The 15,010-nt window shown below is 33.8% G+C and overlaps 1 protein-coding gene across 12 annotated transcripts in view; it reads right to left on the bottom strand.

Moving 5' to 3' along the window:
* Positions 1–15,010, bottom strand: part of Dop1a (DOP1 leucine zipper like protein A) — an 89,273-nt gene that overhangs the window by 30,774 nt on the left and 43,489 nt on the right. For 6 of the 12 annotated variants that reach the window (XM_010631136.3, XM_010631135.3, XM_033763356.1 and 3 more), the window contains 9 exons: positions 14,647–14,676; positions 14,120–14,353; positions 8,682–9,303; positions 7,831–8,105; positions 6,971–7,123; positions 5,673–5,770; positions 5,426–5,491; positions 4,038–4,297; positions 287–2,279 (listed from right to left, as the gene is read on the bottom strand). In XM_010631136.3, the coding sequence (XP_010629438.1) occupies positions 287–2,279; positions 4,038–4,297; positions 5,426–5,491; positions 5,673–5,770; positions 6,971–7,123; positions 7,831–8,105; positions 8,682–9,303; positions 14,120–14,353; positions 14,647–14,676 (3,731 nt within the window). The remainder of the gene's footprint in view (positions 1–286; positions 2,280–4,037; positions 4,298–5,425; positions 5,492–5,672; positions 5,771–6,970; positions 7,124–7,830; positions 8,106–8,681; positions 9,304–14,119; positions 14,354–14,646; positions 14,677–15,010) is intronic. The other 6 variants (XM_033763357.1, XM_033763362.1, XM_033763361.1 and 3 more) reach the window with 3 other exon arrangements.

Below are 15,010 nucleotides of genomic sequence, written 5' to 3'. Positions count from 1 at the left end.
GAATTTCCATGAAGCTTATCAAGGCAAAATTTCATCTGAATCTACATATGGATAATAAACCATATACTCTGAAAAAAAATACATTAACATGCTAATTATGAACTACTGAAAACCACTAATTTACTTTTTGAGTGTGTGTGGTTCTGGGGATTAGAATTTCAATGCATGCTAAACACGTATTTTTCCACTAAAGGTCCTCAGGCCTACCTGTGACTTTTTGGACATTTAAGCAGAGTCATATATATGAAAAATGTCGATGACAACAAAGTTAAAAAAAAAACCTTACCTACTATCAGATAATCCTGTTTCATATTTGTACTGCTGAATAAGATTGTCCAAATTTCTGCACAGTTGTAGTGTCACAGAGACAACCACTCTCTGTAGGACTTTTCCCATGTAAGGCAGAGTAGATGTGATTAAACCAATCCACTGTGGGTGCATCTTACACACACAGTGTTGATGCAAAGCTCGTATCACTGCACAGAGGAACATGCCTTGACATGTAATTGGCTGAGCCTGCAAATACTGAAGAGAAGTCATGGGTTGATGGGGACTGATGTGTTCCAGGTCAGTTACAACAAAATCAAAACCTGTTTCATTCTCTTCGGGAATGGTCATTACTCGATGTTCTAGAACAATCAGCCTCTGAAGCACCCTAAGTAGTTGTGACTGAAGTGTGCTGCCATTGTCGAATTCATCTTCTGAGAAATTGATAAGGCTGTCCTCTGAGAAGCCTTCCTCCACAGCAACCAAGTTCTTACCTGCCATTTTTTCAGTATGCCATTTTTGTGCACTGAAGATAGATGACAGCAAACAATGAAGAATCACTTTCTGAACTTTGCATTTTGATAACATATCAGAGATAAAACTTGGGAAACCTTTTGTGGAGTTTTCGATTACTTTTGCCAGCTCAGTAAAGAGGAGAGTCAAAATTTCTATGCTCATCATCTGCATGTTTCGATTGCCTATTAAATCCTGGGCAGTGACCTTGACATGAGTTGGATAATGGCTACGCACGTAATATAAACAGAGGGAAATAAGAATTTCTATATACATAGAACTCCGAAAGTTATGATTGGAGTCCAGTGGAATGTGACTATAAAAGTCTTTGCCCATAACAGAGATCCGGTGTCTGGCCAATAGATTCTGAAGCAGAGACAACTGAGGTGTATACACATTATTTACACTAGTGGTTGAAATGGCATTTACAAAAGCAATAGGGTTAGTTTTTAAGATGGCTTTGATGGCAGAGAAAGCATATAGAGTCCTTGATGAATCGTACAACTGGAGATATAGGAGCACATGTTGATAAAGAGGATGGATATTGAAATTGGGAGATTTCCGTGATCCTGGAGAGCCCAAGTCACTTTCAATTTCAGAAATTTCTCCTTCTCCACAGCTGTACCAATTCTCTAAATCCAGACCATCACTGAAGAATACACTGGTTTGTTTTAGTTTTTCATTTGATGGTTTTTTCTTGTCATCATCCTTTTTCCTGGCAAGTTTTACTTTCGGTTTTGCTCCTGGTTGTTTACCTGATTCCTTAACAATTGTTTCTTTCTCTGAGACCTTTTCTGATAACTTTTCTTTGAAGCTCAACTGAATACTACTGTGACTCCTTTGTCTAGATTTGGTTTCTGTGGAGGCAACAGAAGAATCCTGGAGAGTCTGTGTGCTTCCTGTAATACAAGGTGAAGAGCTATTTCTGGAAATTCCATTTGCCAAGAAATACTCATGGCATTCCTCTGCAGACACAGACAGAAATTGAGGACTGTCATTACTTAGCAAAGAACTTTGGCTTTGCTGAGTGGACTGATCTTCATTTTTAATTGCCTCTTCATTTAGATATAAATCACCACCGTTTGGAGGCAGAATTTCAACTTCTAATTCAGATGTAATTGATGCAGATTCTGCTTCAAGGTCGCTTACAACTTTACATATCAGGTCAAACACTACCTGTTGAACATCATCATCTGGGGACCTTGCTTTTGGCATGTGAGAGTCCTCCTGGGCATTCACATTTTCAGGATCAATTTCATAACTCAAGTTGTCCCCAGCAGAGGACTGTGAACATCCAGAGTCAGAACTCTGAAGAATTTCTATTTGTTGGTCTGGAAGATCAAAATCAGAAAAAACCATTGGAATTGTTTCACTGCTGGTACTTAGGAGGGAAAGTCTATCACTCAATGGATTAACAGTGAGACTGAAGTTCTCTATTTCATCCATGGTAAGTGGCTTTTCACCATTTCCTTTTGATGTAATGAGCTGCAGTTGATTTACTGGCATATGACAAAAATAGTAAAAGAGGGGAAAAAAAAACCCAAAATGTATTAAAATAATTGAAATGTGGAAAGGTAAATTGAATGCAAAATTTTTAATCACTTTAATCACCTACTCACATTTTCTTATTTTATCATTTTAGACTTTGAGTCAGAAAATGATAAAATGACCATTAAGAATATAACAGTATATTTAACAGACAAAATATAAAAATTGTCTTTTCCTAAAAAAAGACATTCTTTTTACAACAGGTTGAACTTTTTTTTCCTCCCTGTATACTGTCCTTTTCTTACATTGTTTCAAAGAATCCAAACATTTTAATATATAGGCAAATATATAAAAAGACAATTATCTTGATTTTAGTAAAACTCAATGAAGATTAATGAATTATCTAGTACCTGTAAGACTATAACCTGAAAAAAATAAGGAGACATATCATTGTTCCTCTTTAAGAAGTTCAACATGTTTTGGCTGGCTTGAACTATGGGTGGTACACCTATGACTGTCCCATCAGGAGGTTTGTACCACCTATAGTTCAGAGCCATCCAACAGTGAGAAATAAAAATTATGGCCCTGTAGTGAGTATGTTAAAATTAGCAGGAAACCGCCAATACAGTCACCTACTTCTGTACTTTTTTTGGCAGCATGCAGTATTGATGGCATTCTTTGGGAGAAGTTGGAAGGCTCAGTGCCATATCAGTAATACAAACCAAATGCTATCAAATTCATGATATGACAGGAAGGTCTGAGATGGAGCTCAGAGAAGAAGTAGAATTCACCAGACAGGGTCTGGGGCAGATAAAGGGCTACCGCCAGGATATTCTGGCAATAAGCTGAGTACAGTAAGTTCATAGATTATCCATACTAAGTGGTGTAAAGGAAACCTGAGGAAGGAACAAAAGCCTTATAGAAAAACACTAGAGATAGAGCAGAAATATGGTGGTTTGGTTCCAGCCTCGTCATTTACCAGCCATGAGACTTTGAGAAAACCATAGTTCTCCTGAACATCAGCAGTCTGCTTGGTAAAATTACCTTTTTATTACTGACCTCATGAGGTTATTTGTCAAGGGATATAAATAAGACATGTGAGTCATTTGTTCCTTAAATATAATAAAGGGCCATTATCATTGTATCGAGGCCATCACGCAAGAGTTTGTAAAGTGTGGATGTTGTAAGAATATCGTTTTGTTTTTTGTTTTTTGTTTTGTACTGGGGATTGAACTCAGGTCCTTATGCTTCTGAGGCAGGCACTGGAACCGCTAAGCTAAATCCCCAGCCAGAATATCAAATATTTATCAAGCATGTCACATTTAATGACTACATTTAAAGTACATAACAAAGCCTTGCATGGTGAATATTATTATTCCTATTTTATAGAAAGTGAAAAAAATCAAATAAAATGTGCATTACAGGGTTATTATAAATTCCCAGTGTAGTATCTGCAGACCTGTTGCAGGATGAGGATTGCTAAATATGTTAAGATATTTTCACCAAAATTATAAAACATCTCTGACCACAGCTGTGGCTGATTGCCCTGCTGAGAAAGTTAACTGAAAAAAGAGATCCTCAGAATTCTAAGGTCATCAATGAAGCACATTATGACATCATCCACACTGCACTGCTAATGCATGAAAAGGAAATAAGCCACAGAGAAAATCACACATGCAATTCTTTGCCAATCAGTGCTGTGTTTACACCTCATTTTGTTTTAATAATTTAATTCTAATAGAGGCATTCTACTTCCAGGTGATATTTACCATTGCTGCAGGCAAAATTTTGCATGAAATGCTTATCACTCTCCTCTCCTGGATAACAGGGAATCTTATTCCAGTAACGTTCTGCTTGTACACGCTGCACTGAAACTCTCTGAGTTTTTGGATGAAGCAAGAGCAATAGCAATGGTTCTAAAACTCTTGCGATATCATGCCTTTGAAGGACTTGGTTCAGCCAGGCTTGACCCATAGAGCTAGTAGAACCATCGAGACTGTTAAGGCTATCCAACATGATGAATAACGACCTAAAGTAAACATCAATAATTAAAGAACAAAACACCTTTAATTATAACACTATAATTTTCTTCAATTACTATTATAAATTGCTTTTCATTAACTATTAAGTATTTTACTATTTTAAGGTAATTATGCTTTCAGAAAAATTTTTTCCAGAGTATTATATCTTAACAGATACAATGAAAAAGGAGAAAATAATTCTTCCCTTTTTATATACTTCTGTGTACACAAGCCTACATTACTTTTATAAAATGAAAAATAAAGAATAGGAAAAAACTTATTTAGTTTTGTTTCAGTTTATCAAATATTGAAGCTACTGCAAATCAACATGATTTCCATGCTGATCAGTGATACTCTCCTCTCATTCTCTTCCAAAGTCAAAGCTATCTGCTTAATTCAAGGAAAGATCTGTGAAAAGTATGGAGGTATAGTTTGGAGTTAGAAAAGTAAAGATGCAAATATGGTATGTGGTCTTTGGCAAACAACTTAACTTCTCTGGGCTTCCAATGCTTTGCTTGTAAGATGAGGTAGGATGACTGTCAAATTAGAAATGGTTATTTGTTCAGTACCTAGCTCAGGGTCTAGTTCATTGCAGGGGTTTAACGTATGCTTCAATAGCAGACAAATTAAAAATGGTGATGCTGGCTAAAAAATCATCAGCTGAAATATAATGTCCAGTAGAGCATGCATCTGATCCTAAAATGGGCTTTAACGATAGTTAATTTGTGGCTACTTCTATGAGACCTGATGTGAGTGCTATATTTTGACAATATGTGAGTATACCAATAAATGGCAGTTCCTTAGAAGATAATGCAAATTTTATATTCAAAGTATGACTTATTTAAGTAGATTTCAAAACTAGGCAAAAAGAAAAACTACTTTTTAGTACTACAGGTTCTCTAATTCTATTAAAGGGGTATGTATGCCAGTGCTTTCAATTATAGATTTCAGTATATGTGCTGTCTAAGTGAGCACATAATTATAGACTTTAGTAAGTCCAGTTCAAGCATAAGACCAAAAATAATTGCTTGAGAAACACTTAAAAACACAGTGTTTACATGCAGTTTCATTGTATATGAATATAGCATCAAGAATGGCTGTATCAAGCGCTGTATTCCCAGCAGTGAAAATGATACCTGGTACATAGTAGGGACGATGAATCATGCTCCAATGAAAGGAAGGGACACTTGGGTACTCTTGAGCTAGGAAAGGAAAATCTGATGGATAAATGGGACTTTCATGCAAATTAATATAGCTCAGACTTTTTAAAAAAAAATCTTCAAAAATTTGTAAATTTCTATCTCTTACCCGGGTCAACTAGACAGATGACTAAGAGACAATAACCTATCTGACCATAACATCTGAATATAAAATATAACCGACCTGTCAAAAGAGCGTGCAAAAGATGACTTATTTATGTGGAGATCCCTTGTTAGATGCCAAAGAACTGCAAACTTTGCATGTGCTTCCATTCTTATTTTCTGAAGAGGAACATGGGAGATTAAGTTATTTTATTCTCTCTTAAAAATATAAAGTGATTTTAGTAAAATCAAAGGGACTTGTGGAGTCCCAGAAACAAAAGCCATAAGAAGAAACCAGATTGCAACTGTTTAAACTGCATATAAGTTAGAAAAGGGTTTGCTTCTTCTGTGGGTTTATTAAATGCTATTCTTATGAAGCCTGTGCTTATACATTAACAGAAAACATTCATGGAGATAAATATACATACATATATATTGTATATATATGAGCTTAGAAGTATTTCTTTAAAAGTGAAATGTGACACAAGTAAAGACTATTAAATAATTTGTCCTGGATTTATATTTAATGTAAAAACACAAACTGTTAAAATGCAGGATTTTGCTGATAGTACAGAACTATTCAGGAGGCCAAGGTAAGATCACATCTGAGAAGAGCCTGGGCAGCTCAGTGAGATATGATCTCAAAAAACAACCCCAGGATTTAAGATTTTATATCTGAATAATTTTGAAAGAATATGGTGAAGCAGATATAGAATTGTAACACTTTTTATTCCTCTCATTTACTCCTTTATTCATCACTTTCCCCTCTGCTAAATCTTTTATTTACTCAACATGACGACTTTCAAGACCACAAACTTCTCTAAATTGCCCTGAAGACATCAATCAAAATAATTTGCCTCTTTCCGGCCTACCTATAACTCAGGTATCATAACTAACTTATGTATCACTTGATATATGTTAGAATGCATGACTTCTATTTTGGATATATTTACAAGGCAAATATAATCTCACATATTGGTACATAAACAGCTAAAATAAAACTTATAAATGTAAAACCCACATTATTTCACCTCACATGTATTACAGTTAATATATATATATCACTTTCATAACTGAAGACACTTATTCTTCTCTAAATAACCGAGAAAAACATTACCTATACTGATGTCCTAAACCAAGAAAGAAATCCAGCATTTGATTTTGGATTATTTCATTTTTTATATTATTGATGTTTTTATAAAGAACTCCCTGTAGAAGGATCAGAATAAGATATTTAAAGATACTAATATCACTCTGAACAAAGCTATATTATTTCTTATCCATGTATTTGATTGAATAATTTTCCTAGAGTTTTCTTAATTTACCTCTTAGTATAATGTGTGCATACTGTATACACAGGATGAGAAAAGGAGAATTTACCTTGTCTTTATGTGTTAGCTGCTGACTTATAACATCTTCACAGATGCTAGAAGAAGGGACTAAGTTATGTAATTGATAAAATAGTTCCACACTCTTCTGGTGGTGCTGAGGTGTCCCATCTCCTAGTTGGTCCCACAAAGTCAAAGCTACATGCTGTAGAAAAAGATATAAAAGTGATTGTTATAAAACCATGCCTAAAAGTTTATTTAACAAACATATTCTATTAAGTACAAACTAATACATGGTCTCTGACTGCCAGACATGAAACTTCACCATACCACTGGTGTGAGATTTAAAAGTAAAGCCTTGGACTTCTCTATTTCTGGTCACATAAGAACTCAAACATTCAGGATGATCCTTAAATATTATTTCTTTTTAACATTAGAAATGTAATAAGAATGTTCTACACGGTCCAGACAAAACCTGTTTCACTATTTTAGTGATAATAAAATAATGCTAGAATACATCAACTTTAATAGGATAAAAATCCCAAGTTGAATATAATTTAATTTTTGATTATATATTACAGAGTGAAATGTAATTCATATCCAAATATCTGAACTATTGTACTTTTTAAAAATTTGCATGCTTGTTGCATGTGCTGGGGATTAAACCCAGGAGCTGATTCATGCTAGGCAAGTACTCTACCACTGAGCTATACCCCCAGCGCAAAGAATTTATAAAATAAATCATATATGTTTTGGAGCTACATGTGTAAACACAGTACCAGATCTGTGACAGTATTAATACAATGTAAAAATCTTTGGGATGTTCACAACCACAACATTATAGTAATCAAGCTGAATCTAGCAGGAGGAAATATCTAGAGGGGCACAATAATACTAATACTTAGAATTTACCTTAAAAAATTCAGTCTTCTCAGCTATGTATCTCAGATTGCCTTGAGTGAGGGGGGGTCTAATAACCACGGCAACTCTTCCCTGGTTTGGACTTAACGGTTGTGCAGACTCCATGCTATTAATGTTCTCCCCAGTGACCATGGCCACAGATTGAGTCAGTCCCACGAGGTCCATGACTAATGAAACAGCAACACTCTGAACACTGAAATCACTTGCTTGGCTGCAAGCATTCATCAGAGTCTGGAGCCACTGTGGAGGCTGTACATGCTCACAGTCTGAAACAAAAGAGGAAAGTAATCAGTGCTCACTATATGAAACACTTTACATACATTGTAAGTTAATTTTTTTTTGCAAACTCTACTTCATTCCTTTAGACAATGATTTGTTAACAAAATCATGGTTTCCCTTTTAGTTTAGAACTTTAAGAAAATAGCAAAGAGAATTTCATAAACTTTTTTCAGTATACATTTCTCTTATGCCAAGTCTTACATCTCTTTTCCTGTACTAAAAAGTTTATTTATCAACAAATGTTATCGAGCACTCACTGCACTCCATATATATATACAGAACAATTTAAATAAAGGTAAACACATATGATGCTGTTATAATAAAGGAAACCAGCGGATTTAATGTTATATTTCATTTCTCTAGACTTGTAACCAAACTGTGAAAGTCATCAAAGTCAGTCTTCTAACAGCAATTTCTCCATGGTTATTTAATTCAAGTAATTCTAGTCAAAATGACAGTTAAAATTAAAACTAGGCTAAAAATCCAGTTTTTAATATCTGCATCTTTAAAACAGAACATTCTACATAAATATCCCAATATAAACAAAACAGAGATGATCTTACCACTCTCTACTTTTTCAGAACTTAATTCTGATGTATGGTTCCCCTCAGCAATATAAACTGGGAAACTTGAGCACTCTAGGAAGAGCTGGCAGGCAGCAAGGAAGGCAGAAAGGTATTCTTTTGAAGTTTTTTGTTTACATATGTTACTCTCTTTTACATCTCCTTGTGAATCCCTGTCCCATTTTGAAGTGCCTCCTTGCATTGGACTGAGATCCCCTTGATGCTCTGTAGCCAATGCATGAGAAAAAGAGTTACTCTGAACGATATAGAGGTTGATGAGTCGGGTAAGAAACTGTTGAACATACTCCAAGCAGCACTGCATTGCAGTCTTTTGGGCTGTCTTCCCACTTCGGGTTGCTGTCCCCTGTGTGAACGTGGAAGGGGGCTGGACAATGGTTTCCTCAGATCCCACAGTAGATGCTGTTTCTGTCTCAGAGGACGTGCTACCAATTGGGATGGCAGTTGCCCCCTGCCCTTCATTCATTTCTCTGTCAATGTCATCAGTTCGGTCTGCTTGATACTGTATAAACTCAGTGAAGCCACTTTCTGATGATTGACTACTTGGTGGGTTTTCTCCATCTTCAAACACATCAGTAGGATTTTCCAGAGAAACTGATGCTACCTGACAGATTTTTAAAAAAGCAAAAGGTTGAGTACATACATATATACGTATTAGGAAGTAGAAATGGTCATCTTTTTAGGGAAGTTTTAGATCAGATTATAGACAGATTAGTTTACATTCTGTTGAATTTGAAAAGAGTTCATACATTCATTCATGTTTATGATAAGCAGATATTAATGTGATTCTTATGAATATACATTTATGCATTTACCAAGTATTTATCATTCATCATTTATACACACACACAAGGTTAAGATCTTTAGGATATGTATTATTTTCAAATGTCTAACAATTTATTTCATCTATTTAATAAAATCACTTTCCTAATGTTGAAAACATTCAGAGAGAGAGACATATAAGATTAAAAAATGACATTTTAAAAACTAGGAATAAAATCAATAGGTTATCTGTTCAGAACCACATGCATGTAAACTTTGGTTAAAATATACAAAGTACAAGTTCAATGTTTGCTATTGATCTTACATTCTTTTACAAAATAGTAACTAAATTCATATGTGGTAGACACTGTATTAGGTAGTAGGTAGATAAGCAGTACTGTAATTTAAAGGGCAACAATTAATTACAATACAAATAAACCAGTTCCTAGAGTAGGACTGGAATGTATTAAACTTTCCCTTGGTAAAAAGGATAAGAACAGTCATTAAGGATATTTATTGTCACAGTTTAAATAAACAAAGATGTGCATATCACACATTCCTTGGGTAACTGGGTCAGGGTATAACTCAAATAAGATTATGAAAAGTGATTTTATTAATACATTAACTAAATGCTTTGCTGCCCAAAGCTGGACCTTACCTAAGGTCCCTTGTTTCAATGAATGACACTACCATGTATCAAAGCTGGTTAGCAGAGACCTAGGGATCTTCTTGGCACCTTCATCACCTCTCCTCCCCTTCCGCATTTCTCCCACATCAGTACAGTGGTTAAGGGTGTGGGTGCCAAGTAAGCCGGAGCTCTACTGTTCTCTATGTAAGCTTGGCAAGTTATTTAACCTCTCCAAACCTCAGTTTTCTATTTGTATACAGTAGGTGCCCCCATCCATGGGGTATATGGTGCAGGACCCCTAGTGATGTTTGATAGTATGGATAGTACTGAACCTTATTTATACTAAGCTTTTTCCTATATATACACATACCTATGATAGTTTAATTTATAACATGGGCATAATGTGAAATTAATCATAGAACAATTATTCTAATACATTGTAATGAAAGTCATATGAATGTGGTTGCTCTTGCTCTCAAAACATCCAACTGTACTGTACTCACCCTTCTTGTGATGAAGCAACATGAAACAATGCCTACATGATAACATGAAATGAGATGAAAGATGTAGGCACGTGATATAGTCTTAGGCTACTGCATAAGGATTACTTGAACAAAAGAACAGTCCATCTGATAACCAAGACAGCTACTAAATGACTAATGGGTAATACTATATACAGTGTGAACACACTAGACAAAGGGATGATTCATATATTAGGCAGGACAAAGAAAGATGATGTGAGATTTAATTGTGATACTCAGAGCAGCACATCAATTTTATGAAAAATTCATGAAATTTTCCATTTAATATATTAGGAACATTGTTGACCACTGGTCACTGAAACTGCAAAGAGAAACTATGGATAAGGAGGACCACTGTAATTGAGAAGACACAAATTCCTAAAGTTTACAGTTGTTACTAGGATTAAGTAATAATGGTAGATATAAGGCACCTAGTACATGGTTAAACACTCAGTAAATATTAGTGATCACTCATTATCCTTACCATCTATTACTAAATCTTTTTGTCTTCCTAAACATATTGCTAACCCATCAATTTCTGTCTTTACTCCCCGCATCTTAGCACAAATACCACCACCTCTCACCTGCACTACTGCAGGTCTCCCCACATCCATTTTTGTTTCTCAGATCCATATTCCACACTGCAGCCAGAGTAATTTTTCTAATACACAAATCTGATTATGTCACTTGCCTTTTCCCTTCAGTGTCTTCCCATTGCTCCTAAGATAAAGAATAAAAGCCTTAGTACAGTGAACAAGGCTCTGTAAAACCTGCCTTCTGTCTCCCTCAAAGCTGTTATTACCCCATCTGCAGTGTTCCTTCCTGCCTCAGTTGTTGCAAATACTCCCTTCTCTGCCCCATGCTCTATCTTTTCTACCTCACCTCCACCCCACCAAATTTCTCCAGGGCTTCACTTCCTCAAGAAAGCCATCATTAGCCCTTGGCCTATGTCAGGTCATCCCATTTTCCACAATTCTCTCCATACTTTCTTTTATACATTAATTGGAACTATAATTAAGTGTGAAATCACTTGTTATATGTGTCGGCCAACTAGAAAGGGTTGAGAAGCTACCTAATTTTCTATTTTATTTGAAAGATAAGAAAACTGAGGCTCAGTGAGGTTAAAAAAAAGCAACACACACAATGAAACAAAAACCAAAACTTGCCCAAGGTTATAGAAGCTTAGGAATTAGTAGAAGAGCTCAGATGAGGCAATTTTAAACTTCACATTTATTTCACCACAGGTAATCAGCTTTTCATATTATTCCAAAGTTTAGAGGTGATTATCAAAGTTGAATGATAATTTTTTTCTTTTGAAAAAATCATGTAAAAATAAATTTAAATGATAAAACTATGATTATGACTATAAAATTATTTCTATATTAATCTTCTGTAATAAAATAATCATCAATGGGTGATATTAATTTAAAGAATTCCAGTTACAATCCAGTTTATTTGTAAACATAATATTTACTGCAATGGACTATATTACACAGATAAACATATAATATATATTGTAATATTGTAATATATATAATCATTTGATAATACAATGTTCTTTTGAAAATAGAAATAAATGAGGTTTTGGGCATTTGGGCATAGAGATCCAATACATAGATTTTACAAAAATACACAAAGTACACAGAATCAAATTAGATTTAAAAAAATATTGTCAATCCTTTATTTACACTTTCTAAAAAAGAAAACAGAAAACACTCAACCTTTAAATATGATCATTTTCAGACATCTAATACCATCATACTTCAGTAAAAAACAGAAAAATATACATGGTCTGGGGGCATAGAAGAAAAGCAGAGACAGAAGGGAAAAGGCACACTCGAAGGTTAATGGCATTATAATTTTAGGAGAGTACATTAATTATCATTCATTTAATAGGAGTGGCTATTACTTTTTACCTTATCTATAACCACCAATGAGGGTCTTTGAAGGTTTACTATATTGGAGATATTCAAAGATTTGAATATGCTATTGAAAAGACACCAAGGGCCTTGATTCTCCTACTCCCATTAATTTCATTCAAACGAAAACTAAAACTTCAGTACTAGTTAATATCTATTTTAGTTTCATTTCTAAGAAAATTTCAGGAGCACAATTTAAGGGAAATTTACTAGAAAATAAAATTTTCAGCAATGGTAAACATATATGTATATAAAATTATTAATATTAGTATATATTATGTATCACATATAATAAGCAGGTTGGAAGGAAAATAAGAGAAGTTTTAATTTATGTAGGCTAAACCTCAAGTATATTTACAATGCCCAAAGGTCAGTAATTTCACTTCATATTGAAGAACAATACATTTAGAAAAAAGTTTTAGGATTAATATCTGATGAGAAAAGTTATATGAGGTCATCCTAAATTATATTTTGCCTATCTGGGGAAAAAAAGGCAGCTAAAGGGGTTTTAAAAAAGGCAATTACACAAACCCAGGATTTAGACAATAATCTAACAATGTACTCTAAAAATTTTAAATCTTTGTTTTAATATAGTGACACTGCTTAAAGTCAATGTAATCATCATACAATTCAGTTGCATGCTTTCATTCATAGTTACTAAAATATTTTATTATAAGCCTAAGAGCTTTTAAATTATTGATTTTTCCGTAAGTGTTCAGGTATGTTAGTGGTGTCAGACCACTAATTTTATAATTAAAATTATAAGTTTAATTCTCAATTTCATAAAGACAGTATTAAGCATCTAGAAGACTGAAGACAGTAAAAACATCCTGGATTTCAGATCATGTGAAAAATTTGTTGTATCTGAAAAGGACCAAAAAAGTTGTGATACAGACCCATTGTTTAATATGGCAGACATATTAATATGGCTACATGTGGCTACCATATACTTGAAATGTGGAAAGACTGATTGAGAAACTGAATTTTTAATTCTATTTAAGTTTAAAAATTGATAATTTAGTTATCAGAAAACTAAGCATATTTGGAACAACTTTGTAAGTAATTTTGATTAAGTGGAAATTTCATAAATTCAATAAAAAGTATTTCTGTTAAAAATGCAGCATTTCCTGAGTTTGATTCCTGGTACTGGAAAAAAATTAGAAAAAATAATACAGCATTTGAAAATATGCTATATCACTTTAAAGACAGTAAACTATCTTATATTTTCTATATCAAATTACTTTTGTATATATTGTCAAATTTATACAGATTACAAGTTGAAACAATAATGTATTGCTACACTGGGATAAGTAAAATATAATTAAAAATAATTTCACCTACTTCTTTTTAAATGTAGCTACCAGAAAATTTAAAATTATATATGTCACGTTGTATTTGTATTGGAAAGTATTAATATAGGCTATTAAATGGCATCATGGCAGAAAGCCTACAATATGGTCTATTGCCACATCACATGGAACTAAGAAAGAATCACTGGTATTTTAATGCTGATGTACAGTGATTTAACTCAGAAATTGTTTTGCTTTGAAGAATACAAGGTCTAATACCAAACATAATAGCTAAGATTACCTTTTTGTCTTCCCATTCCTTGACTGTGTTGTTCTGCCCACTTGGAAATTGCAACATGCCTCCAGTACCAGCAGATAGCAGAGGAGGTTGAACCTTGCTAAGGATCTTTGAGCAGAGCCTGAGTGAATCTGTGAGCTCAGATGAGCGCAATGTCTGGAGATGGCTTGTGAGAGCAGAAATCATCCTGAGCAGCAATTGGGGCAAGTGTTCTGTTTGGATTTCAATATAAGTCTCCTGAAAATAAAAGGGAAATGAAAGATAATTAAACAATTTATAAGATGAAAATCATTTACCTTTAAATCTGCACAAATAAGGCAATAATTTTACTCATATTTTATAGGTATCATGCTTTTAATTAATATTATACTTTACTATTGATGACATAAAATTTCTACTCCCAAATTTTCAATTTAAATACTTTTAAAGCATGTTATTATAAAACAATCCCAGTTTTATCTGCTATATTACAGAAATAGTAATGTAACAAAAGTGAATAGAATCAGTTAAAAACAGGCTGAATGTCATACCTGACACAGCACCCTCATACTTCTAGTAGGCTTCAAAATGAGAAAGCACAGAATTGAGGAGAGAAAACATAAGAGGAAAAGATTTCCAACAGTCTTCATTTAACAGAAAATAATCATTATAAATACAAATACAGCTTTAGGCCAATGTAGTAAATATTTATAATTTCATAGCATGCAGTTAGAAAGTATATTCCATGTATTATATTCATGTCAAATGGCGTAACACTTGGAAAATTTTATGAATAAAAAAGCTATATCAAAGAAAGAAAATCAATTTAATTTTAAAGATGAAATTGAGTTCCAACATAAAATATTTAAGCTATATTCTTAGATTTACTTGAGATATATGTGTATGTATGTATGT

This window comes from Fukomys damarensis, unplaced genomic scaffold, assembly GCF_012274545.1.
Source record: "Fukomys damarensis isolate Sample0158 unplaced genomic scaffold, DMR_v1.0_HiC HiC_scaffold_14, whole genome shotgun sequence".
NCBI classification, from domain to species: domain Eukaryota; kingdom Metazoa; phylum Chordata; class Mammalia; order Rodentia; family Bathyergidae; genus Fukomys; species Fukomys damarensis.
The sequence above is the reverse complement of the archived record's forward strand: the minus strand, read 5'-3'. Positions and strand labels throughout refer to the sequence as shown.